We start from the raw sequence: 27,371 nt of genomic DNA on the forward strand, positions 1-27,371 counted from the left end.
TAGAATTAATTGTAATAAGAACAACTGAATGAGCACGAGACACCGACCATATCTAGGCACTTTTCTCGCCCTATTATCGTGGAAGAAGCACAGGACGTAACACTTAGCAACAGAACAAGTGTTCGGCAATGTCCTTAAAAGAAATGACCATGAGTAATTTTGTAACAAAAAATGAATATCATTGGACGTTGCACGTGCGTGACTTACTAGAATTAATTGTAATAAGAACAACTGAATGAGCACGAGACACCGACCATACCTGGGCACTTTTCTCGCCCTATTATCGTGGAAGAAGCACAAGACGTAACACTTAGCAACAGAACAAGTGTCCGGCACTGTCCGTAAAAGAAATGACCATGAGTAATTTTGTAACAAGAAATGAATATCATTGGACGTTGCACGTGCGTGACTTACCAGAATTAATTGTAATAAGAACAACTGAATGAGCACGAGACACCGACCATATCTGGGCACTTTTCTCGCCCTATTATCGTGGAAGAAGCACAAGACGTAACACTTAGCAGCAGAACAAGTGTTCAGCAATGTCCGTAAAAGAAATGACCATGAGTAATTTTGTAACAAAAAAAAAAAAGAATATCATTGGACGTAGCACATGCGTGACCCACTAGAATTAATTGTAATAAGAACAACTGAATGAGCACGAGACTTGACTTTCAAGTTTCAAGATAAAAATAGATTAAGGACGCTTCAATGATCTATAAACGATACGGAAAAATGTACAAGCGAGAATGGTAGGTTTGACGGTATAAGAAAATAGTAAAACTGATTTTAGTAACACTGTTTAACTGCTGGCAGTATTATATGTAGGACACCTTATGTCAGTGGAAAGTCCGCTTTATTAACTGCTGTAACTGCTGACAGTAGTTGCAGTTAACTGGTGTTAGTACACACGATCAATTGCTGTAACTGCTGTTGGGTAACACTGTAAATGCTACATTTAACTGTTGTAACTGCTGGTAGTAGCAGCAGTTAACTGCTCCTACTGCTGTACTGCCAACTTCACGCCGGTTCCTAACTGTTACAATTTTAATAGTTAAATTATGTTTTCCAGGTGACCAACATTTCCTAAATCGTGCACGTACCAGCGCAAAACTGCTGGATCGTCACGGTTGAAAGATTTTATAATTTCTGTAATGTAGCCAGACAACTTTATCTAATACATTGAACCGCATTCGAGAAAACGGAATTTAAAAAGTGTACAGTTGCATTTTCTGTCTGGTATGGTGCCAGCGGACACGCGCGTCCTTCTTCAGTAACCAGTAAAAGCTTAGAACATATGATATGTAGCTATATATTAAAACATTTTTAAAACATAACATTTTGACTACATTGTTTGTTAAATCATGGTACTTAGATCTGGATAATCAGCTGGCACCACTGTTCACTCGAGAAGCATACATGTAGACTTCCGCATACCATAAGGGACTGTCGTTGGTCCACTGATGTTTCTGTGTCACATAAATGATATGCCCAATTATATGATGATGCCTCTAAGTGTAAAGTCACAGGTTATAAACTTTTAGACCTTTTTGTGGTTGGTGTGCTTATTGTATATATACAAAGATCAAATAAAACTCCAGTAAGAACTCGTCACCGTGTAACACTGGGCTACTATTTGGTGTATGAAATTTAACGTTAAAATTGTGACATCCTGCTAAGTGTAAAAAGTAAATCTTCTCACTTCTATAAACTGAACAATATTATTTTAAGCATATAGATCCTGACTCATATCTTTGACTATTTATATCAAATAATTATGGTCCCCTATTGGTGGGAGAGACATATTGTTGTTTTCATTTGCCGTCGCCGTCTGTTTGTCCGTCCGTCCGTCCGCCTGTCCGTCCGCATTAAGCTTTCCGGCTTTCACAGGTTAAACTGCTGGCCGGATTTCAACGACACTTCACAAAAGTGATCAGTACCCAGCCTATTGTACATATCGCCGGTACGTTCCGCTGCGCTGCAGAGCTAAAGATAAAAAAAATGGTTGGCTTTCACAGGTCAAACTGCTGGCTGGATTTCGACGAAACTTCACAGGAGTGATCAGTACCAGCTCTAGTTGTGCATATCGCTGGCACGTTCCGCTTCCCTGCATAAAATGGCCACAAGAGCTAGAAATAGAAAAATCTTGTCTTGCTTCACAGGTCATGCAATCTGTTGGCCGGATTCCAACGAAACAGTTCATAGGTGTGATCAGTACCAAGCCTAGTCGTGCATATCGCCAGCGGCACAAAATGGCCACCAGAGCTAAAGATAGAAAAAATGGGCGGCTTTCACAGGTCAAACTGTTGGCTGAATTTCGACGAAACTTCACATGAGTGATCAGTACCAACACTAGTTGTGCATATCGCAGGCACGTTCCGCTCCGCCGCACAAAATGGCCAACGGAGCTAAAAATATATAATCTTGTCCGGCTTTCACAGGTCAAACCGCTGGACAGATTTCGACGAAAATTCATAGGAGTGATCAGGAGACATAAGTTTTATGACAAAAACACCTTCTAGTGTAACTTGAACAAATCTGCCAAAAAAGCTTGGTTTCCAAAGACGTAATTTGAAAAAAGAATTGGAAATCAGGTTTCATCGATACTAGAATATGGACCGAAACTTAAAGAAAATATTGATAAGTAAAAAATAAACTCAACGGCTGGGTGCACGTTTTATCCTAAATAATTACACACATAAGAACGATGAGTAACACAGATGCTCAACACCCTGAAACTTGACTACTTACAAGACCGTCGCGTCTACAACCGTCTTCAACTTCAATATTGTTACTCCACAAAATCCATGCGGACATCTAGCGAAGGTGCAGGGTGACTGTACACGCGGGGGCAGGTGCTCCCGGACGTGTCGTTAAAATCCCTTGTATAAAGTTTCTAAGTGGAACTAAGCTAGATGAAAGTTTTGTAGACTCACAATTTTTAGTAGACAATTATCATTTTTGAAGAAATGACAGGAATGCTCATGGGGGAGGAACGGCCGGATCTGACTGGCGACAGGACATTATCACTAATAACCCTGCACTATGCTAAAATGTGGTAAATTTCAGCACTGGTATCAGTGACTGTCATAATATGGTGGGCTTCCAATTAAACCTTATCGTTCCAAATGCAAAACTAGGTGGATAGAATATAGAAGTTTTAAGAATTTTGATGGTGACAATTTCTTGCTAGATTTGCAAAATAGTAACCTACAAGAGATTATAAGAAACCATAGTGTGGATAGAACTTCTTTGTTGTCAGAAACTGTTATCAAGTGTTTTGATAAACATGCACCAATTAAATCTAAAATTACCCGTTCACCCTGCCCCCTTTATGAATACCATACTTAGGAAAGCTATTTTTTAAAACCCCATGTTTCATAATAATTTTCAAAAATGTAGGACTCCCACGAAACTGGGGAAACCATGGAAGGCTAGGAATTCAGTTACAAAAATTAAAAAAAAATCCATAAGTAATTACTTTTTTGGATAGGTGCACAGGGGAATGTAAAGATAAAGATTTCTGGAAAACAATTAAGCCATTTATAACTAACAAGGGTACAATGTGTCAGAAAAATTTTGTGCTGAAAGAGCAAGATAATCTGGTTATTGGCCAAAAACAGATATGTAATATTTTTAATGATTTTTATATAAAGCTAAGAGCATTGGTGATAGTTCAGACATTTTTGATAGTTCTCACGAGAGTATTCAGGTAATAGATCGTATGAATATAGATAATGAATTAAGCTTTTCAAATATAGACAGATCTTTTGTTGAAAAGCACGTGCGTGCAATGAATGTCAGGAAAGCTACTGGGAATGATAAGATAAGATCTCTTTGAAAATGATGAAACTTGCATGTCCAGTGCTCTCTGAACCATTAGCCAACCTGGTAAACGGGTCTTTTAGTGAAGCAACTTTTCCTGAAACTATGAAAATTGCTCAGGTTGAACCTATTTATAAAAAGAATAGTACCTTAGACAAGAGCAGCTATAGACCAGTTAATTTATTGCCGGTTATGTCGAAAATCTATGAGAGGACCATCTATGAGCAGTTATTTAATCATTTTAGTGATATTTTTAACCTTTTAAAGTGCTTTTAGGCCGGGCTATGGCTGTAACACAACTCTTCTTAAAATTACTGAAACTGGAAACTGTTTTTAGATAAAAACATGTATGTAGCTGCCATACTTATGGACCTCTCAAAGGCTTTTGACTGTTTGCCACATGACCACCTGCTTCTGTTAAAACTAAAACACTATAATTTGTCAAAAGATGCTTTGGCACTTTTTAAAAGTTATTTGTCAAACAGACAACAGTGTGTTAAAATAGGAAATGTATTCAGTGGTTTTCGAGAACTAGTCAAGGACGTATCCCAAGGACCCATCCTGGGGCCCGTTTTCTTTAATATATTTATAAACGATATTTTTGCATTAATTTTATTGATAAGGGAATCCTTTATAATTACGCTGACGATAACACACTATCTTATGCAAGCAGTTCTAAAGAAGATTTGGTAAAAACTCTTGAAGAAGAAAGTTTAGTACTCATTGACTGGTTCTCCAAAAACCACATGAAGGCCAATCCCGAGAAGTTCCGAGCAATTGCCTTAGGAGGCAAAACACGTAACCTGAACCTGACGTTTAAGCTGCAGGATATTGAGGTTAAGTGCTAGGACGAAAGTGAGGGGTTACCTTCGACTTCCTGCTTAACTTCAATAGCCAAATATCAAATATCTGCAGAAAGGCACCCAGGCAATATAAACGTCATGCACGACTTGGAAAATATCTCACTAGATTAGGCCGTTTAACTATGTATCACTCTTTTGTCATGTTAAAATTGAACTACTGTCCCCTTACTTGGAATTTTACTAACGTAACAAATACAAATCCAAGAACGTGCTCTGAGATTCATTTATGATGATTATACAAAGTCTTATGAAAATCTTTTGATACTGTCGGGTTTACCAACATTAAGAAGAAGAATGAGAAGTATAGGATTAGAAACTTATAAAATATTACATTGTGAAGGCCCTAGTTACTTGCATGATCTTGTAAATTACAAAAAATCTTCCTATAGTTTTAGATACCAGAAAGTAGTTGAAATACTTCATCCAAGAACTGAGAGGTATGGTCAGCAAACTTTTAGATATTCAGCTGTTAAGCTATGGAACTCTCTTCCGAACGAATATAGGCAAGCATCTTCTTTTAGTCAGTTTAAATCATTCATTTCCAGTTGGAATGGTAAAAATTGCTCATGTCCAGCTTGCATCACATAATGATTTACCCAATTTATCTTAAGAGCTCCTTAAATTTAGTTGCAGGTGATGTCTAAAGCTTAATGTTGTGTTTCCCATATATCCTTTGTTTTCCATCTTAATTTAGTACCCTAGTTGGTATTGCTTAGTTACTCGCTACTCTTATAGGTGCTGTAGTTACATGTATATCATGTGCTCTTTATATGTTTTAACATATAGTTATATCATGTGCTTTTTATATGCTTTAACCATGGCTTTATTGTTATATCATGTGCTGTATATGTCTTAACCATAGTCTTAACTGTTTGTCCTTTGCCTGTATCTAATATGCCTATGACATGATTTAAACACTTCTAATCATGCCTTTTATTGTAACAAATTATGTTATCTTATACTATGTACAGGTATTAGATATATTTAAGTCGGGTTTAAAAGCTCTTACGAGCTTATGTTATATTGTTTTGTACCACCGACTTTGTATTGTTTTGTACCACCGACTTTGTAAATAAAATTTACTTGACTTGATTTACGAGCCGTTGAAATCCCAAACATGTATTTACCCTGTACGCTATATTTAGTCCGCTTTACACCCTCACAGCTGGCTGGATAGCGGCTTTGAAACCACCCAGAGTGTCCAACTGCAGCACTGTCTGTGGTAGGCTATTCCACAAGATGACCATCCGAGGGAAGATTGAATGATAACATACGTTAATCTTACAGTGGCACGATATGATTTCCATGGTGTGTCTAGACGATGGAACAGCAAAATAAGATGAGGGTGCCGCCACTAAATTGTCCATGATCTTATGCATAAGAACTAAGTCGGATGGTTGCCTTCGGTGCTCTTGAAGGGGTTCCCAGCCGAGTCCATTAACCATTGCTGTGACGCATCGGAGTCCTGTCAGTGTAGTTGTTACACGTGAATCTAGCGGCACGACACTGGACTGTCAAGACGGTTGACATCTTCAGCTTTGTAAGGGTATCAGGAAGTTGCAGCATATTTCATTGTGGGTCGCACCACTGATTTGCAGGTGGTGTCGCGGACCGCTTTGCTGCACTCTCTCAGGTTGCGACGGAGAAATCCAAGTGTACGTGATGCCTTGGCTGATGTTGCTTGAGTGTGCATCTCCCATTGAAGATCGTCGCTGGGGGTTACGCCAAGGTACTTGGCCCTGTCGGTAACTCGAAGACGCTGACCATGGAAATAGTAGCTGGTCTCCCGACAGTGACGTTTGTTTGTAGTAATCCTCAGCACGGTACATTTATCAGGTGGAAGCTCATCTTCTTGGAGCTTGGTGACATGTCTTCATCCTTGCGGATATGTTTATACAGTAGCGTATCATCAGCAAACAGGTTGGCTTGAGACGACTGACAAACAGCGGTAAATTTGTTGATGTATACCAGGAATAAGAGGGGTCCCAACACCGTTCCCTTAGGTACTGCCGAAAGAACTTCAAGATTCTCTGATGAACTCCCTGGGCCTCTACAAGGACTTGCTGTGTTCTGTTGTTTAGGAAAGACGATACCACTGAAGCGTGTTATTATGGATGCCGTAGAGATTTAGTCCTCAATCATCAATTTCATTCCGTTTACACCATTACACCAGAGACGACCTCTCCAGTATTCCTGATCTAGGCCCTAGTAATTAACATACAAATCATGAAACCAGTATAGTAAATCAGTATAATAATTCTTTTTGTGGAAAAAGTAGTGCACTTGAACCATCTTGATATAACAGATATAGGATGTTTTCGCAAACATTTCTTATTTTCACACTTTAGGCCTACTGTTCAAGGTCGTAGAGACAAAGTCGCAGAATTATGGATTTTTCCGTTAAAATATACAAAGTCATAACACACGTTCAAAAGAGTGATTGTCAATTAGTCGAGCACGCACCTGCTGTAGTAGCAATGTCCCTGGATTAATCCGTGGGTATTGAGCAATTGCGAGACCCCTCTCAACAGGATTGAGTTTATATCGGCTATATAAGCCATTGTGGACGCATTTTGATTTGGCTTCTCCGAAGTCCACATCGCGAGTGTAGGTAAACCGCTCGTTAAATTTAATCAAAATTTGACGGAAATGACTACTCCAAATTATGCAGTAAGTTGCGAATATCATTTTGTGAATTTTTACCGGATATTGGTGTTTATTTTACTAAAATACGGGAGCATTTTCTTCAGCAAGGTGGCCATTTTGCCTGGCCTGTCAATCACAAGGTAAATTAGCAGAAAAATGTCATTGATGTTATAAAAAGCGGTTTATAAATAGAGTTATCTATTTGGTGAGAGAAATAAATATTTTGCATGCGATGACATTACATTTACATGTCTGCATTATCACTTTTAAATCTGCCAAGTGGCTTTTTTGGAAAAAAAAAATCCAAATCCATGTGCGGAGCGTACGAAATTTCAGGGGCGGTTTCAGCTTTTTTTCGGTAAAATGATTTGTTTTGGGTGAAGATTGATGGAAGGCATTTGAAAATAGTGTTATAAGGGCTTTTAGCTGGAAATGTTTAAAAAAATGCAAAAAGAAAAATTCCGTTTTTTTAATTAGTGCATCATGTTCATTGTTTTATAACTGCTGTAGTCTGTGGTGTAAGGTCTGAAAAGCAATCAGTTTGAACAAGATAGAAAAATGCTGTCAGAGGAGGTTGTACCCCCAATTACTTGGATAGTGAAATGGCATTATATCATGGTGAGGAAGAAGTCCTTCGAGTTTAATTTGGAAAAAATTATGAAGCAACAACCACAGGAAAGATAGCTCATACAACCACCTGATTCACTATTTCCAAAAAATGTGACCCCAAAAAAGTTACCAATTGAGCTATTGAGGCAACCAGATACGAGAACCACTACACTTTCTCTCTTAATGCGAGACATTGGCACTCCTGGCCAATGTCTGCTGCATACTGTTAACCGAATTCAGATGCACACCTCAGCCAAACTGCCCACGCATGGGCTCCAAGGGTGAACATCTCGGTAGAACCTCCAAATGTAACGGTCCGAGGAAAAATATGCAGCCTCAACTGGGACCAGGGGTCACACTGGGAATTTTTTTCTCTGAGCCACTGCTTTTTCCGAAGATAAAATTATGAGGCCAACAACGGCGAAAGCATAGCATTGATGTTCTTGTGTAAAATAATCAGTTGGGTTAGACAGTACACCAGCTACACACCTGTCAAGTTGATATATGATGCATGTTTGTAATTGTTTATTATATCAAACCCACACGTTTTATACGTCAAATTGTCAGACAGTACATATGTATGATGGTTAGAAACTTACTATATATAATGATGTTTTTAGATATCTCGTGGAGAAGGGTCTTGGAGAGAAGGGTCTAGAAGAGACCAGGCGCATGAGACCTAGGAAATGGGTCTCATAGATACTAAGATTAAGTTAGGCTTTAGATATGACATTTGTTAAGGCTTAAGAAGTTACGAAATAAATTATGAAAGTATGTACGAAATATTCTACTGTGTAAATAAACATCAAAAATGTATAGACTCGTGTCGTGTCGTGTTGTGTTGTGCTACGTGACACAACTTTATTAAATTTTTGGAGCCGCAGACAGGATGTCGAATTTCAGGATGGGTTGTTGCGACATTACCAAGTGAAGTACTACTGCCAACGACGACACGCTGCCAAGACGAATGAAGAGAAACTGTAAGTTACCATCTTACCTATCTTCTTGTATGATTTTGCAAGCTAGTCTTTTCTTTTATTAAATTTTTGTTTCTATTTTTGAACAAAATTTCAAGGTAAATTTATTTTGATCAATTGTTAGACATGAAAAGAAATTCAAATTTATAAAATGATAAAACCTAACTCATAATATACAAAATTCTTAAAAAAAGACTAAAATAAATAGAAAAAAACAACGTAAAACAATAAGGAACAATGCATTGAGGAAAATACTCAAGAGACTGAATTAAGAAATTCAAATGTGAAAATATTTGTTTTTCGAAAATTTTACTTGTCATATTATGTTTATTTTACTTGTTCCATATGATATTTGTTTCCCTTATGGCCACATTTAAACAGTTTTGAGCATTCCCGCATTGACAAATTGTTTAAATGAAGGAAGATGGATTGTCCTATGAAACTTGTGTTGTATTCATAGATATGCGCAAAATGAGTTGTAAATAGTTTCTGTTGAGGTTATGGGTAATATTTCATCACGAATATATGTGAAAATACAAGGAACGACTGAAAACTAGTTAGATATGCGAAATTCGTGTTTAAGATGTTTTATGCATGATAATGCATTGTTGGGTTAAATTGTCATTGCTGAATAAATGTGTACATGGTTATCTTTCTAACCATATGGTTACTTCAGGTCTCAGTAAATTAAAAGGTTGGTCTGGTCTGTTGTGCTGGAAATATTTTGAAGCCTGATATGGCACAAGAATATGTTTATTATGCAAAAATAACTTGATATTTTCGCTGGAACATGTGGATTCCAGTAAGGTTGAATTTATATATATTGTGAGATACTTAGAGTTACTTGATATTGTGTTTGTGAGACTGGAAGTTGTGATCCCAGTTGTTTTGTAAGATGTATACTATTATACAGACACAGATACTGTCTTCCGAAATATTTAATCGGAGTCTTACTATCATAGCGTGAAATCGATGCATATATTGCATTATGAGGTACATGTGTGTACCGGATATTTTAAGCGCAATAGCTTTTGTTTTATGAGACCTGATGTAGTATTTTTGTCAAAGAGTTGCAAAAACAGTCGAACGTGCTGTCACTTATTTAGGTTACCCTTCATGATTTTCATGCAGAGAATTTTGTCGGAAAATTTATTTTTCTCGCGGACGACATAATATTTCTGTTGAATCATCTAGAAAGGTTACATTGTGTAAATATAATCATGGAAGAAATCATGATCGTGCAGTTATTCTGTTATATATGGGTGTTGGTCGTTTGTGTTATGTCTATTCGTTTTTAGATATGACTGGGCGCTTTATTTTGTAATTTATTTTGTAGCTTTCGTATGCATTCTTAAATATTATATAATTAGATTGTTTATGTAAGAACATATTTTGCTTTTTGTTAGGAACATATTTTGACTGATATCTTTATTCTTCGAATAATGTAAAACGTAGGACATAGCTTGCTAAAAAGTACAAAGAAGTAAGGTTTTCGGTAACATAACGGTTTATGTGAAGTACAGATCACTTAACAAAGGAGACTACGAACTGACTGGGAAAATACCATTAAACTGTCAAATCAAACCGAAGAAAAAGTGTATTCCAAGTCAACATTATAAGTCTTGTCATATTGTGGACTGTCATTATATAATAGCCAAAGGGAGACTCATTACATGTAACGGTTACATATTGGGAAGTACCTGTCAAAGCAAAATGATGACATTTGCATTGTGTATTATGACAATTTGTAAACATGCAGTTTTGATTTTATCTGTCATTTATGACAAATGGGAAACAACATATTTATCTGCTTTACGACATTATTACATGAAGTGTATTTTTGGTGGTCATCTGAAATATTGGACATTGCGTTAATGAAACAATAATATTATAACTTGGAGAACTCTAGAACATTTCAGAAGTTAGCAAATGAAGTTAGATTGATGAACATCATAAACTTGGAGAGTGCGGTCCAACGTTATGGCCTATGACGTGAGATTCTTAGCTACAGAGATTGTTGGTGATGCGTTACGCTGTAGAAGGATGCCGAAACCAAAAGACAAATGTGTAGAAGGATCGATGGCGAAACCAAGCGACAATGGCGAAGTGGATTGAAAATGCTGGGAAGCCTGTGGAGTTTGGCGAAGAAAATGGTCCAGCTGGAAAATTACAGAACACTAAAAAAACTAATTATCTTCTCTCTCTTTCTACTTATCAATAAATAATTCATACATTTTGGTCATTACATATCGATTGTACTATTTATTTAAGATCTGTAGTCAAATATCAAAATATTTCGAAAGTAAGATAAATATGCTGAATAAAATCTTTGTATAAATAAGTGAAATTTAAATATCATGATAAATTTCTATACACGCGACAATAATTACAGGCAATTTATCAATGTTATTAAACGAAATTGTTATCTTTTTTCTAACTCTTATATAGCATATATTCTAAAAGATGCTCACCTGTGTTTTGCTTTATTTTACAGATATTGGTTTTGTGAAATATGGATGTAACACGGGTTAAAGAAAAAGTCTTGGAGGAAGAAAGGAGAAGTGCCACTACAAAGGCCGATATAAAATTAAAAAAAAAAGAAGACTTTCTATGAATTGTGGAAATTGTTTAGTTTAAAATTCTATTCTCCTTTGTTCTTGTTTACATTAATTGCATAAATGACTTAAGATTTTTTCTTTAACACTGTTCTTTAATATCATTCCTTCAGATAGTATTCTAATGTTCTTGATCATATTAAATATCATTCTACATGTCATACTGTAAGGCGAGAGATAGTACTTCAAGTCTAAAAAAATTTTAATTGTAATTCAAATTTTTTCTTTCGGTGGGTAACGAGTGTAAAATAATCAGTTGGGTTAGACAGTACACCAGCTACACACCTGTCAAGTTGATATATGATGCATGTTTGTAATTGTTTATTATATCAAACCCACACGTTTTATACGTCAAATTGTCAGACAGTACATATGTATGATGGTTAGAAACTTACTATATATAATGATGTTTTTAGATATCTCGTGGAGAAGGGTCTTGGAGAGAAGGGTCTAGAAGAGACCAGGCGCATGAGACCTAGGAAATGGGTCTCATAGATACTAAGATTAAGTTAGGCTTTAGATATGACATTTGTTAAGGCTTAAGAAGTTACGAAATAAATTATGAAAGTATGTACGAAATATTCTACTGTGTAAATAAACATCAAAAATGTATAGACTCGTGTCGTGTTCGTGTTGTGTTTGTGTACGCTACACTTGTAGGACTACATTATATGTACCAAAGTACTCATACTACTCAAGAAATTAATGTAGTTATTACATATTTCTTAGTAACCCTTTAAAAAGCTATTTAGAAAATAAATTTGTGTTAATTTCTAAAATTATCATTTTTATAAACATCATTCTGCCATCTAATAAAAAAAATTCTGAAAATCACATTGAAAATAAAGATGTCAAAATAGAAAATTTAAAAAAAAACAGTGTTTTATTTTGCACATTGCCTATAAGTGGGTGGGGTTCGATGCCTTCGCATGTTGTATTCTCGAAAAATACTTCAAAATAAGAGCTCCTTTTGCAACAGTTGTCATATTTTTCTTAAATGTAGACTTTTTATTGGCTTTTTATTAAGATTGCACTAAAAATCTCGTCAGAAATGACAGAAATATCCGAAAATCATGGTCGCGAAAACGGGCGACAAATTCAGAAAACGTAAGTTAGAATTAAATATTTGATAAAATACCTATGTTTTATCAGGCTGGTAACATTGCCCGATCGGGCTTACGACATAAAAAGTAATATTTCTTGAAAACTAATGAAGTTATTTTTTTCAAACTTAGTCCATTTATTAAGCAGGTCCCAGAAAAGTCACAAATTAGCTATATAGCTAACTCTAGCTATATATAGCTAGAAGTAGCTATAAAACCAATACCAATAAGGCAAAATATGTCAAAATAAGATGCAAAATGGTCATAATCACGTCCAAAAGGTTTGTAAGATGAAAGAAAATTACACAAATCTAAGATCTTTGTAGTCACATTTTCAATAACTTAGCAATATTTTGCGATAAATCATCACTGAATTTTTCATTTGTGACAATCATCAAGTATATGTCAAATTTATAAGTGACTAATTGCAGAAATTCACAACATGTATTGAAACTGAAACTGCATAGATCTCCATTCTTTGTGATTGTCTTTTGTCTCAAAAACCATTTGAATGGGATAATAACTATTTTACATTTGATATTCACATATTTTGAACAATTGTTATTGGTTTTATAGCTATTTCTAGCTATGTATAGCTAGATTTAGCTATATAGCTAATTTGTGACTTTTCTGGGACCTGTTAAGCATAACAAATTATACAAATTAGAATAAAAATAACTTGGTTGCCTTCAGTTTTGGTAAAATTATTTCCCCTTTTCAGATTTTTATGACGCATAATCTTTGAAGTCCAAAAAAATATGTTCTAATGCTTAGTTTAAAACAAAAAAAGGGTTCAATGGCTTTCTAATGCTCTAAATTATTGCGCTAGTACATGAATGTTTACATTTTACTCTGCTTTCACTTACAACATCATAGAGAAATGTTAGTTTAAAAAAAAATGCTCATACATCTGCACTAGAAACGAAGTATTAACCCTAAATATATAGAATAAAGGTATTGGCGCACAAGTTTGGAGCAATAGAAAGCCATTGAACCTTTTCTGTTTTAAACATTGCATTAAAACATAACTATTTTGGACTTCAAAAATTATGCATCATAAAAATCTGAAAAAGGGAAGTAATTCTAACAAAACTGAAGGCAACAAAGTTACTTCTATCTTGATAAGCATCATATGTTTTGCTTAATAACCTGATCGGGCAATGTTACCAGTCTGTTTATTGCTTTTCTATCATCATAGCTATTCAATACTTACAATTTCTGCTTGTCTAAAGCATTTTTATTTGTTTTTGCCCAAACTAACCCTCGGCAATCATAGAAAATTTGTCTAACGGCCGACTGCTCATAAAATCGTATCAAGTGCACAAAATGTTGATTATAATTTTCCAGTTTGTTATTCAATAATCTAATTATCGCCAATTAACTGTCTGATTAAATAAAAAATTTGCAAATTGGCTTTCTCCCTTTCAATAACGGATGTTGTGTCTACACAGATTATCGATTTTTCACACCTTTTGGTTTGTAAAACTGGCAATATTCGTAGTTTTGCAGACAGACATAGCTTTAGGCCATTTTCGCCAATTAGAAAATTTCGGAGCCACATTTAATTTTTTGTCGCAAATGGCTCAAGTGGCGATCGACAGAGTGACCCCTGCGGGACTCAGACCTTCGGCTTACCGTGCCAATGCTTTGAATACCAATTGAGCTACCGAGGCCACCCGATACGAGAACCGAGATACACAAGTTTATAGGTTTCATAGAAGGTATCTTAAATACTGTATGATTGTTAAGATGGGGAAAGTATGGAGATCAGAAATTATACACAGTTTTCAAAGTGAAAGTACCATTTGAATGGGGCTAAAATTTCATTTTATTTTTAGCTCACCTGAGCACAAAGTGCTCAAGTTGAGCTTTTGTGATCGCCCTGTGTCCGTCGTCAGCAATTTAACTGTTGATACTTTTGATATCACAATTTTGGCCTTTCTTATTGAAACTTTGTCAGAATGTTACCTTCAATAAAATCTTGGACAAGTTCGATATTGGGTTATCTGGGGTCAAAAAGTAGGTCACCAGGTCAAACCAAAGGAGCATTCTAGAGGCCACATTTATGACAATATCTCATTTATGACAGTATCTCTATGAAACTTGGTCAGAATGTTAATCTTATTGATCTTTAGGTCAAGTTCGAATCTGGGTCACATTTTCTGCTTGATCTTCATAAAACTTTGTCAAAATGTTTGTCTCTATGAAATCAAGGCCAACTTAGATTCTAACTTATCAGGGGTTAGAATTAGGGCAGATGAACGATACAGGGCCTTCAGGGCTCTCTTGTTTTACTGAATGGCTGCATAATCTTTCTAAAAAAAATAGGGAAATCTTTCTTTGTAATAGATAAGTCATATTAAAATAAATCAAAGACATATAGGAGAAAAAATGCAATTAGCTGTGGTCACTTCTGCTTAAAAAAACCCCTGAAAAATTAGTTTTGTGTCAAAATCTAGGACATGACTTTAACACCCAATAAAACTTTATCAGTAAATTTTATGTTCAAAAACACAATTGATTTGTCTTTCATACACATATAAGAGTTCGAAAACTATATTTTGCATCTTGTACCGGGTATATAATCATAACTAACAAAAAATTGGTGGTTGTTGCTAATGAAATGTCAGTTTCCAGAATTGAATGGTGGCAGGGCCAATTAGAAGCAGAGGAAGTAGGCTCATTTGTTTGGTCAAAAATGGTGCTATATAAATTATGATAAAAAAAATGAACAGACAGTCCAGGACCCAAAAACAAATCTGGCACCAACTTACTATGTATTAATTTAAGTTGGCAATGCTGCATTTCACGTCAACCTTCTTTTCATGCTCTGTCATTTTTCAACCAAATAAGCTATGGCCAAATAGCAAAATATTAATCTGTTTCACCATACATCCATTCTGAAGACCTTGTTTCTTCACCAGTGTTTATTATTTTTGGCTGGATTTTAAGAAATTTATGGAGAGCTATCCAACGCTGCGTCCACAGTTTTGATGCTTTTTGTCTTTGATATTACTGAATGGATTTGATTAAAACTTAAAGCAGTGTTCCGCATCATCACATTATATCACACAAAAGTTCATAACTCTTGCACCAATGTTACCATAAATTATGACCCCTTTTATTCAAAATTTCAGGTTAAAGTTTCAATGCACTTTTGTTCTATCTCTGTTATTATGGAAATGATCTGACACAAACCGTTATCCAGTATCATCATCCACACTGGAGGTATTAACCACATTTCTCGGGGGATAGCTTCAATTTCTTCATATATGCTTGTTTTACTATAAAGTATCAAATAGTTGGGCACACACTGTCCTGCTTTTAATAGAGTGCATATGTATGTAATATTGTTGAAATTAGACAAATTGTTCATATGACCTGGAATGCAAAAATTGGGCATTTTCGTGGACAAATTCATGTATATTTCAGAGGAAGTTATATTTCTCAGTTGTTGAAGATGTCATTTCCAATGTGAGAGAGGCATTTCTGGATGAAGGCGTTGATGAACAAGTCTTACAAGAACTCAAACAGGCAAGTAGTTTTGATTCACAGTCACAGTGTTAGAGGACTTGCGTCAAAATAAGATGTGTCTATTTACGTCCAGCCCAAATTCTGGTTTATGTGTACATTTTTTTGTATTCAGGGTGGCCAACCCACGTGACTTTTGGATACCGTATACACAGAGAAAACATCTTGATTCAAATAACATTTCTTTGCCTTAATTCCAGACTGACAAAGTTCATTTTTTGGCAAAATTGAGATTTAAATGTCATAAGGTTCGTCTGTAAGTGCTCTGTATGATGGTGAATTTATGTCCTTGTGGAACTAGGATTAACAGGCTAAATATTAGTTCAAGAAGGCTGTAAGTAGTGTAAAGTCATTGACATTCAAATAGTTAAACGTTGTTACCCACAACTATTAAGAAAGACAATATTTTATGTACTTAAAAAAAATAAAAACCTGAATATCCTTCTATTTCTGTTGCATGACTTACCACTTTAGAGAGCTTTTGACACAAGTATGTATATAAGTATAGCTACTTAGATCACACTCAAAAACTTAATTTTTATTTACAATTTAGAATTATTGTATACTGTCCATCTGTATTGTCGCGGCACTTGACATTCGACATAACGACATTAAACAAGAAACAACACAACAGAGTATTTCTTGTCTTTACCACAATATTTCATGTCATATGCATCAATAACTGTGTGAAAATGAGTCAGATACCAGTCAAGAAAAATCTATGTGTACTTCGAACAACAATAGTCAGCCATTGTAATCATGTGACGTCGCATCACTAATTTTGCAGTATAGGTCAATACTTGTGGCAATCAAACTATCATAGGTTAAGCAACACTAAATATTATTCAAACATTGAAAAGCTATCTAAGTCAAACTAACGGGAACACTCAAAAGTCATTAAATGCTAATTTAAATGTTTTATATTATCTGTTTACATTGGCACTATTGAAGATATTCTCCTCTGGGTAGTGGACACACCATATTTTGCAAGTAAACCACAAGGTCGTGGGCGTGGTCATAATGTATCTTTGCCTAAGAATAGTACTATTACTGAATATTTTCTATCTGATACTTATTTAACATGTTCAAATTCACTGCTCAGTATCATGGGTGTATTTTGAAGAGACGGTCGCGGGGCCCCCCATCCCCTCCTCCCCCTTAAAATCTGCCGAGTTTAGACGTTTTGATGTTTCGCCTAATATTGATATTTCATTAATTTTTGTGTAGCTGGGGGATGTAAGGTAAAATTTGGTGTCCTCTAACCTATAGGCGGGACTTAATTTGCATAGTTAATGAGGCCAAATACTGATCGGCTGGTAGACAAACTTGTAAACATTGCAAATATTTGCTTAATTAATGGATTGTTTTTTTGCAATAGATGTATGAAAAATACGATTTTAATAAATATTGACAGATTTTAAGCAAGATAACTGCAGGTAAGAACGTTTTTCGCTAGCATGCGTAAAATAGGTCACAAACTTGACATGTAAACACCACGTAGGTGGCGCAACTCGAATACCGCGAAATTAGTGATGACGCGAGATTAGTGATGTCGAGTATATGTACTGGTAATGAAAGCATTCTTTAGATTTAGAAAAAATTTGACCTGAATATGGAGAGCAGGCCTCTTAATAGTGGAAGTAATTTGTAATCTTTAAAATTACTCAAGATGATTTTGAAATGTTTGTTTTTCCCTTTTCAGTTATGGGAGGGTAAACTAACAGCATCTCGAGCACTGGACCCAGCAGAGCCTGAGCCAGTGGTTCACAGCAACATTCCATATCCATTGTTACAGCAACAGCAGTCTTCTCAACCGACTGGTAAGATTTTTGCTTTTAAGCTTATTTATAGTTGTCACAAGAACCTGTATCTGTGACTACTCAACAAGACTTGTTAGTGGAGGAATAGTTCAAGATACAGACTGCAATTCTAGAAGCTCCCCTTGTTCTTTAGCATCAGGACTCCTGCCCAAATGTTGGTAATTTTAATTGATATTATCAAGATCAGCTGTTGCTTTTTAAACTAGAATACTTTGCCATGAATTTTGTTAAATGTATTTTGTGGTTTATAACATAATTCTATTGAAATGCAATGGTAGGCCTAAGAGGTACTAGCATGTGAAAAAAGCTGTGTGTTAGATTAAGTTTTCGATGAAATTTTAGCAAAGGTTGGAAGAGGAGTATAAAGTTATCTTTCAGTTTCACTTGGGAGATAAAATGTTGTTTATTTCATTGATCTGTCTGGCAGTGAATGTTTGGAGGTGCATTGTCTTATAATTTCTTCCAAGAAAACTGTTTCTAGTTTGTTTGATTTATTGTCTCTTTGTTCTTTTTCCATGGAAACTGTATCAACTGTAGCTTTGAAGCTTCGTACATTTTAAATCATCGTAAAGTAGGCCAAGAACTGTCACTCTTGCATTTAAATTTGTCAGAATTATGGCCCTTTTTTCTAAGAAAAGTTGTCTTTCTTGGTATATCATAACCTGATTTTTATTGTTTATAAACTTGTAAAGATTTTGGATCATGGTAACTTCCAGTTTTGTACTTAGGAAATTGGTGTTTAAAGTTTTAGCTTTACTATTTAAAGAATAGTGATACTATTGGATTGAAACTATACACAACTTCAAGGCTTTCTAGTCATCAGACCTGCTTAAATAACGAAGTTAGTTAACTTGTAATATTTACATTTGCCCTATTCTTTTCCATTGAAAAATTTGACGTTCATTTCGTAAGTTATGTCAACGCTGCTTAGTGATAACGGGCCGCTGTTTTGACGACATCCGCTTATAGTCAGGGAGAACGTTCCTTAGATGACGTCGCAGTTGTTCCGTCTGGTGAACAGAATGCCTGGGAAGCTGATTTTACTGTTAAATGCAATGCTAGTGCGATTCATGGATTTGCTGATCCTATTCTGTCGTTCATTTCGCATGAACACCAAAAAAAATCATTTCATTTCTTAAATTGAATGTTGTTCAAATTATGGTCCTTTTTTGACTTACAAGTTTTTGTTAGTTTCCAGCCCTTTTTTTGTAAATTTGGGGAAGGGTACCAGGTCCCTTTTGGAGGGGAAATTTACCTCGCGAAATCATTGTTTGGAGGAATATATTTGCTGAAAACTTGTTAAAATCAGGACTGAAAATCAAAACTAATTTCATTTTTTTTTTGCATGGGGAATTTTTGGCCAAGGTGGGGAAAAAAGTATACTTTTTAGATTGGGGAATGGGGCCGAATTTCAGCCCTAAAATCAGCATAAAAAAAGGCCTGGTTTCTTAATGCATCTAACAGTCAAGGTGTATCTATGTATAGAATTGAAACTTTACACAGTGCTTTCCTATCATCAAACCTACAGATACGATCAGTTCAGATAACTGTTGATTAAATTTAATTCAGATTATTAGCATGTGTAACTAAGCCTTTTCATGTAATGAATTTATATGAAAATTGAGGTTACAATTTTGAATAGTTCATCATTTATAAAATGGATTCCTTCATTGTGTTTTCAGTGGTTCCTACAGGAAGCAGTGTGCAACAACAGATTCCTATACCAGTACAAATAAATACAGATGGACAGATTGTGAGTACCTGATGCAAAACAGTTTTATTCATGTTCTTTGAAATTGCTTTGTTTTGTTCTGTTGTCTGTTGCAGTCTGAGACCTAAACAAGTTTTGGTCAGAAATGTAAATCCTCAGCTAATATAGTTTTTAAGTGGTTTAGATTGCACAGGTGAATGAAAAGCATGGTATGACACTTTGTTGTAAAGCAAACCGATTTGAAGTATTTATTTGTATTTAATAGTAATATTTCTTGATAACAGCTAACAAGTTCAATTATTTTCCAGCCTGCCAAACTACCTACTTTGGCATAAAATTGTCAGATGAACACGGTATCACCTAAGTGAAATACTGTCAAAAAGTGGCATTAAACCCATGCCATATAGCAATCTCGAATCAAACAGGGTTTCACAAAATGTTATTGGCATATCCAAAATACTGTAAAATCATTTTTATTTTGTGGGCACAAAATTTCGTGGTTTGGGCCAAAGTTAAAGTAGTTATTTCATAAGGATATGAAATTGGAGAATTTCAAATTCAGATTGTAAAATGATTAGGTATTTTACCTATTTGTTCGGTCCCAAGAAAACTATTCCCCACAGGAATGGTAATGCCTTCACAGTATGCCATAAACTGGAGGACCTGTAGTGTAACATGTATTGATTTATGTATTTCAGAGTAATGCAGCCAGTATGGCATTTTCTGCCCAGGGTGGTATGTTTCCACCCCAACTACAAGCTCTAGTCAATGTTAATCCAGGTGCTCAACTCACACTTCAACAAACAGGTATGTTTCCACCCCAACTACAAGCTCTAGTCAATATTTATCCAGGTGCTTAACTCACACTTCAACAAACAGGTAGTTCAGCTCTAGTCAATGTTAATCCAGGTGCTCAACTCGCAGTTCAGCAAACAGGTAGGTCAGCTGTAGTCAATGTTAATCCAGGTGCTCAACTTGCATTTCAACAAACAGGTAGGTCAGCTGTAGTCAGTGTTAATCCAGGTGCTCAACTTGCATTTCAACAAACGGGTAGGTCAGCGCTAGTCAATGTTAATCCAGGTGCTCAACTCGCATTTTAACAAACTGGTAGGTCAGCTCTAGTCAATGTTAATCCATGTGCTCAACTCACATTTCAACAAACAGGTAGGTCAGCTCTAGTCAATGTTAATCCAAGTGCTCAACTCGCATTTCAACAAACAGGTAGGTCAGTTGTAAATGTTAATCCAGGTGCTCAACTCGCATTTCAACAAACAGGTAGGTCAGCTCTAGTCAGTGTTAATCCAGGTGCTCAACTTACACTTCAACAAACATGCATGTCGGCTCTAGCACTTTTGCTTCAGGTTGTATAGAACTAGGTTTGTATTCTGATTTTAGGTTTTTTTCATTTCCCCTGAATGATGTCACTGGGCTGCTTTGAAAAATAGAGTGCCCATTGTAAAATACCTGCTGTCAATATTGAGAGGTGGTATTTTTTAGATTTTGCTGGTTTCGGGACCACAGGTACATGTACATGTATGCTCTGTGTCTGTTTCATTATTGCTGTATCAGTATCATGGAATTCTAAGTAATTTGGCACCAACTCTCAACTGACACCGTGACAATTATTGAGGAAGAGATGAAAAATTGTCATCTACTTGAATGTTAATTCTAGGGGCACATGTGACATTACCCTTTCTAAGAGTGAGTCGCATCAAGTTTGATGGATACCATAATTTAGTTGTTTATATAATGCAAAACTGTACATTTGGTCTTACTTTTGTACAAAGTTTGAACATGTAGGCATTTGTCTTTCATTTAAGTGGAGTTTGAAATGTTTTAAATAAAACACCTGTCACTCAAGGTGGGATGGGGAAGAGTAAAATTCTTGAATTAACTTTATCCATGATTTCACATGATCAGAACGTAGAAAATACAAGCAAAATAGCCCGAGAATACATAGAAGCACAGGTACTCAAGTCATTGATGCTCGAGTGAGCAGTGTTGCATTGTAGTTAATTCTATCCATTAGAACAGTGAATGAGAACAGAATCATTTAACAGGGATCACTTTTGGCAGATACTATTATGAGATTAATTCCCATTTGCCTTGAATCAATGAGATTTTTGACAAAATGAATGGGATTGTTTCTTTTTATAATGGGATTTTACATCGGCAGACAGCTTTTATTACACTGAAAAACAAACATCTGTTTATTTGTAAGAACAATTATCTTGTAAATAAACAAAACATATTCTTTCAGAGATGTCTTTTACAACTCTAAAATTCAGTGCCAAGAATTGCTGAAGGACCATTGCTGAATAGGTTGAAGAAAGTTATAACCAAGTCTTGGGTCCACATGCATTTTTCCCCTAATGCTTTTACTTCAAAGCTGCTTTGTCAAAGTTGAAGTTCAGTTATGTTTTAATCTTTCTGGACTTGATACACTTCCATTAGGTCAAAACAATTTTAAAGTCAAACTTGATTAATGACCCTACCCTCAACCATTTCGTTTGGAAATGCGGGCGTTCAGCGTTTTTTATGAAGGGACTTCACCGGAGGTTTCTCCACCATCTTGTTATTCTCATCGCTATTCATCCACGCGAACAGAGGCAAACTGTTTGTCCTTCCAAATGCTTAAATTTCTGTTTCAATGGTATTTGAAACATCGCGAAAACAGATTATTTTTGTCTGGTAGTCATAATCATCGGACGCTCTATGGAGATAAAAGCGAAATTCAAGCGCCTAAATGAACGTCATACGAAAATTAAGTAACAGCAAGACCGCATTTCAGCGAAAAGTTGCAATTTCGGCAAAAGATCTACGGCCACGCGGATGCGATTTTTAAGCGCATTTGAGCAAAATTTATGCGATTTTCACCAAAATAATGCAAGAATATCGCGAAATCGCGGCCAAAAGTGATCCCTGATTTAACAGAATTGAGCCGTGCCATGAGAAAACCAACATAGTGGGTTTGCGACCAGCATGGATCCAGACCAGCCTGCGCATCCGTGCAGTCTGGTCAGGATCCATGCTGTTCGCTGACAGTTTCTCCAATTCCAATAGGCTTTAAAAGCGAACAACATGGATCCTGACCAGACTGCGCGGATGCACAGGCTGGTCTGGATCCATGCTGGTTGCAAACCCACCATGTTGGTTTTCTTATGGCACAGCTCAGATTGTTAATGAGTAGCATTTAGCTTACATTTTGTTGTTTACTGCAGCTATAATGTCTGTATTTGAAAAATACATTAAAAAGATAACATCAGTCTGACTTGGAGAACTGCACTGATGCTTGTTTATACCTGAAATAATATTCAGAGGTGCTTTTTAAGTCTTGGTCCACCATTAAAACTTGAATCTCAAATGTGTGATATTTCCTGTCAGTGTGACATAAGGTCAAATAATTCAAGTATTTTTGATTTCAGCCAATGGACAATACATATTACAAGCTTTAACCCCTGGAGCCCAGGGTCAGATGGTGAGCATGCCACAACAAACAATAATTCAGGCCCAGCCTGGACAGATACAGCAAGTGCAGGTATTATAAATCAAATTGGGCGCTTTAATTGTCCCCCTTTCGGTTTGTGTTGTGTCCATTGTATCCAGTTTGTGTTGTACATAGCTTTTGTTATGATTAGATGAATTTTCAAATACCTAGACAAAACAGTGTGTCACATGAGCTATTAGATCTGTAGTTCAGACCATATAGGTGGTTTTTGTGTGAATTGTCTGGTTAATAACCTTAAGTTTATGTATGAAATTTATCTAACTACTAGCCTTGGAATCCAGTCTGACAATTTCTGAAAAAAAAACTACCTCCAAATTGACAATATCAGAAACTCTATGAATGCCATTTAACAGTAATTAGCACAAATTAAGTGGGATCTTTAATATTGGGTATGGTTGCTGCTGGCAAAGCATGAATATTATCAACAGCTTCCCAGGCTAACTTCTTGCACAAATATTTATCATAAAGAGAAGACAAGTGCAAATAAAGTCAGACTCCTAAATTGAATTTAGAGGTTGTTGAAAATAAGGCAATATATCATATGGTAATGTTCAAGGCCAAATATTCAGTATCACCACGACGTGTGAATTGTGAAATATTGCATGAAGACATTTTAACATGAAACTTTGTCACAAAATTAAATAAAACAACACTCTGGCAATAAGTTTGAAGGTAGTTATATTAAGATAGCTTTTGTGTTTAATCCACTATTTGGTGATTTTTTCTTGGCAATATATCCTTTGAAAGAGTTTTTATTGTTCTTAAGAAAGGATGGTGTTACTGATACATGTACATTTTCAAAATTCTATGTTGAAATTAGACTTATAATGTTAAGTGTGGTCAAAAATGCGTAAGATCGCTGCTGTAACATGCAGTTTAATTTCTTGGTTTTGGCCAAAACTGCATCAGTCTTGTTTCTGGAATTCTAGGAATACTGTAAATACAAGACAAGATTTATAGCTAACATGATTTATAGTTAACATGACTGTCACAGACATCTTTTCTATTAGTTTGGGAGGCAGCTGATATTTACCAGTGTTGACAACAGTTGTAGAGTAGCTTCCCTTACATTACTGTACAGATTTGATTTTCTGTAGGGTCAGACTCTTCCACAGTACGACGGTGCACATGATGAAACTGTCATAGATACTCCAAACACAGAGCACAGTTGTACAGATACACATAACACAGAGCAACCTTGTTCATCGCGTGACAGTGAGCCTGGCTGCTCAGGTGCTTGTGGGTGCTGCAGACAGGAGGTGGAGATCGAGTTTGAAGCTTCCAAAGCATTATCAAAAAAGTTAGCACAAGATATCAAAAGAAGTACAAAGAGACGGGTACCACAGTTAGACGGGAACCATGACACTAGTTCATCAGAAGATGATGATTACGATGATGATGATGGTAATGATGATGATGAAGACAAAGAAGATGGAGAGGAAGAAGGGGAAGAAGAGGTAAGAATTGGTTGTGGTGCAAATTGGATGTAGTTGCTCGATATGCTGATATCAAAGGATAAAGAATTTCATAAAATTATTTCTTACGGCTGTATGGTATCATTATATTGTGTATTTAATTCCATTCTTTTCAGTTCTTAAACTTGTAATCTCTTCTGTAATTTATTTTTATATTGCATTACATCAGTTTTAAAAATTGAAATATGTCTTGACAGTTTTCTGATTTATAAATCTCGTATATTTTGCTTCATAAGGTCATATTTTGTTAATGTCGACATTTTTTTAATTGGCCTTGAAAATATTTGAAAATCAGTTGTGATATTGAAGTTGTTTTATTTTTAAATGGATATACAGTATGCTTTGACCTGTGTGATTTCATGGAATTGAAATCGTACTTCAGTAAACCTTGTATAATTTTACAATTTTAAAGATATATGTTTTCAAATTTGCATAAAGAGTTTTCCTGTTTTCATGTAATGTCCTTGTACTGAGTTTCTGTAAATGACGAAAAACTGGTTCATGAAAGAGTTTGTGGCTTTAAATTAATTCCCTTCGTTAAAAAAATAGTGGAGATATTTGAATTAGAAAATGGTTAAGTTAACATAGATAAAAAATTAAATTTTAAAATTCTGTATTATATTTTAAAAAAAGTCTTTCTGTTTGCGCATTGTCAATGTAGGGATAATACACGTTTTTTTGTGTATTAACGTTAATACACAAAACAAACGTGTATTGTCGCTATTCTTGCATAAAAATACATTTCACGATGATTTATGTATTGTTTCATATGTGATGACTTGACAATTCTGGTACATTTTTAGCTCACCTGAGCAATGCTCAGGTGAGTTTTTCTGATCGCTCAATGTCCGGCGTCCGTCGTCCGTCGTCTGTCGTCTGTCGTCTGTCGTCCGTCGTCTGTCAACATTTAGCTTGTGTATGCGATAGAGGCTGTATTTTTCAATTAATCTTCATGAATATTGGTCAGAATGATAACCTTGATGAAATCTAGGCCGAGTTCGAAAATGGGTCATCTCGGGTCAAAAACTAGGTCACTAGGTCAAATCAAAGAAAAACCTTGTGTATGCGATAGAGGCTGTATTTTTCATTTAATCTTCATGAATATTGGTCAGAATGATAACCTTGATGAAATCTAAGCTGAGTTCGAAAATGGGTCATCTCTGGTCAAAAACTAGGTCACTAGGTCAAATCAAAGAAAAACCTTGTGTATGCGATAGAGGTGGTATTTTTCAATTAATCTTCATGAATATTGGTCAGAATGATAACCTTGATGAAATCTAGGCCGAGTTCGAAAATGGGTCATCTCGGGTCAAAAACTAGGTCACTAGGTCAAATCAAAGAAAAACCTTGTGTATGCGATAGAGGCTGTATTTTTCAATTTTTCTTCATGAATATTGGTCAGAATGATAACCTTGATGAAATCTAGGCCGAGTTCGAAAATGGGTCATCTCGGGTCAAAAACTAGGTCACTAGGTCAAATCAAAGAAAAACCTTGTGTATGCGATAGAGGCTGTATTTTTCATTTAATCTTCATGAATATTGGTCAGAATGACAACCTTGATGAAATCTAAGCTGAGTTCGAAAATGGGTCATCTCGGGTCAAAAACTAGGTCACTAGGTCAAATCAAAGAAAAACCTTGTGTATGCGATAGAGGTGGTATTTTTCAATTAATCTTCATGAATATTGGTCAGAATGATAACCTTGATGAAATCTAGGCCGAGTTCGAAAATGGGTCATCTCGGGTCAAAAACTAGGTCACTAGGTCAAATCAAAGAAAAACCTTGTGTATGCGATAGAGGCTGTATTTTTCAATTTTTCTTCATGAATATTGGTCAGAATGATAACCTTGATGAAATCTAGGCCGAGTTCGAAAATGGGTCATCTCGGGTCAAAAACTAGGTCACTAGGTCAAATCAAAGAAAAACCTTGTGTATGCGATAGAGGCTGTATTTTTCATTTAATCTTCATGAATATTGGTCAGAATGACAACCTTGATGAAATCTAAGCTGAGTTCGAAAATGGGTCATCTCGGGTCAAAAACTAGGTCACTAGGTCAAATCAAAGAAAAACCTTGTGTATGCGATAGAGGTGGTATTTTTCAATTAATCTTCATGAATATTGGTCAGAATGATAACCTTGATGAAATCTAGGCCGAGTTCGAAAATGGGTCATCTCGGGTCAAAAACTAGGTCACTAGGTCAAATCAAAGAAAAACCTTGTGTATGCGATAGAGGCTGTATTTTTCAATTTTTCTTCATGAATATTGGTCAGAATGATAACCTTGATGAAATCTAGGCCAAGTTCGAAAATAGGTCATCTCGGATCAAAAACTAGGTCACTAGGTCAAATTAAAGAAAAACCTTGTGTATGCGATAGAGGCTGTATTTTTCAATTGATCTTCATGAATTTTGGTCAGAATGATTGCCTTGATGAAATCTAGGCCGAGTTCGAAAATGGGTCATCTCGGGTCAAAAACTAGGTCACTAGGTCAAATCAAAGAAAAACCTTGTGTATGCGATAGAGGTGGTATTTTTCAATTGATCTTCATGAATTTTGGTCAGAATGATTATTTTGATAAAATCTAGGCCGAGTTCGAAAATGGGTCATCTGGGTTCAAAAACTAGGTCACTAGGTCATATCACGTAAAAACCTTGTGTATGCGATAGAGGCTGTATTTTTCAATTGAT

General features: G+C 35.7%; 1 protein-coding gene across 1 annotated transcript in view; it reads left to right on the forward strand.

Moving 5' to 3' along the window:
- Positions 1–7,231: 7,231 nt before the first annotated feature.
- LOC128559823 (transcription initiation factor IIA subunit 1-like) overlaps positions 7,232–27,371 on the forward strand; it is a 33,788-nt gene continuing 13,648 nt past the window's right edge. The window contains exons 1-7 of the mRNA XM_053552471.1: positions 7,232–7,358; positions 16,071–16,172; positions 17,872–17,989; positions 19,672–19,742; positions 20,399–20,507; positions 23,126–23,238; positions 24,306–24,665. Of these exons, the coding sequence (XP_053408446.1) occupies positions 7,338–7,358; positions 16,071–16,172; positions 17,872–17,989; positions 19,672–19,742; positions 20,399–20,507; positions 23,126–23,238; positions 24,306–24,665 (894 nt within the window). The 5' untranslated portion in view covers positions 7,232–7,337. The remainder of the gene's footprint in view (positions 7,359–16,070; positions 16,173–17,871; positions 17,990–19,671; positions 19,743–20,398; positions 20,508–23,125; positions 23,239–24,305; positions 24,666–27,371) is intronic.

Source organism: Mercenaria mercenaria, chromosome 1, assembly GCF_021730395.1.
Source record: "Mercenaria mercenaria strain notata chromosome 1, MADL_Memer_1, whole genome shotgun sequence".
Classification (NCBI taxonomy): domain Eukaryota; kingdom Metazoa; phylum Mollusca; class Bivalvia; order Venerida; family Veneridae; genus Mercenaria; species Mercenaria mercenaria.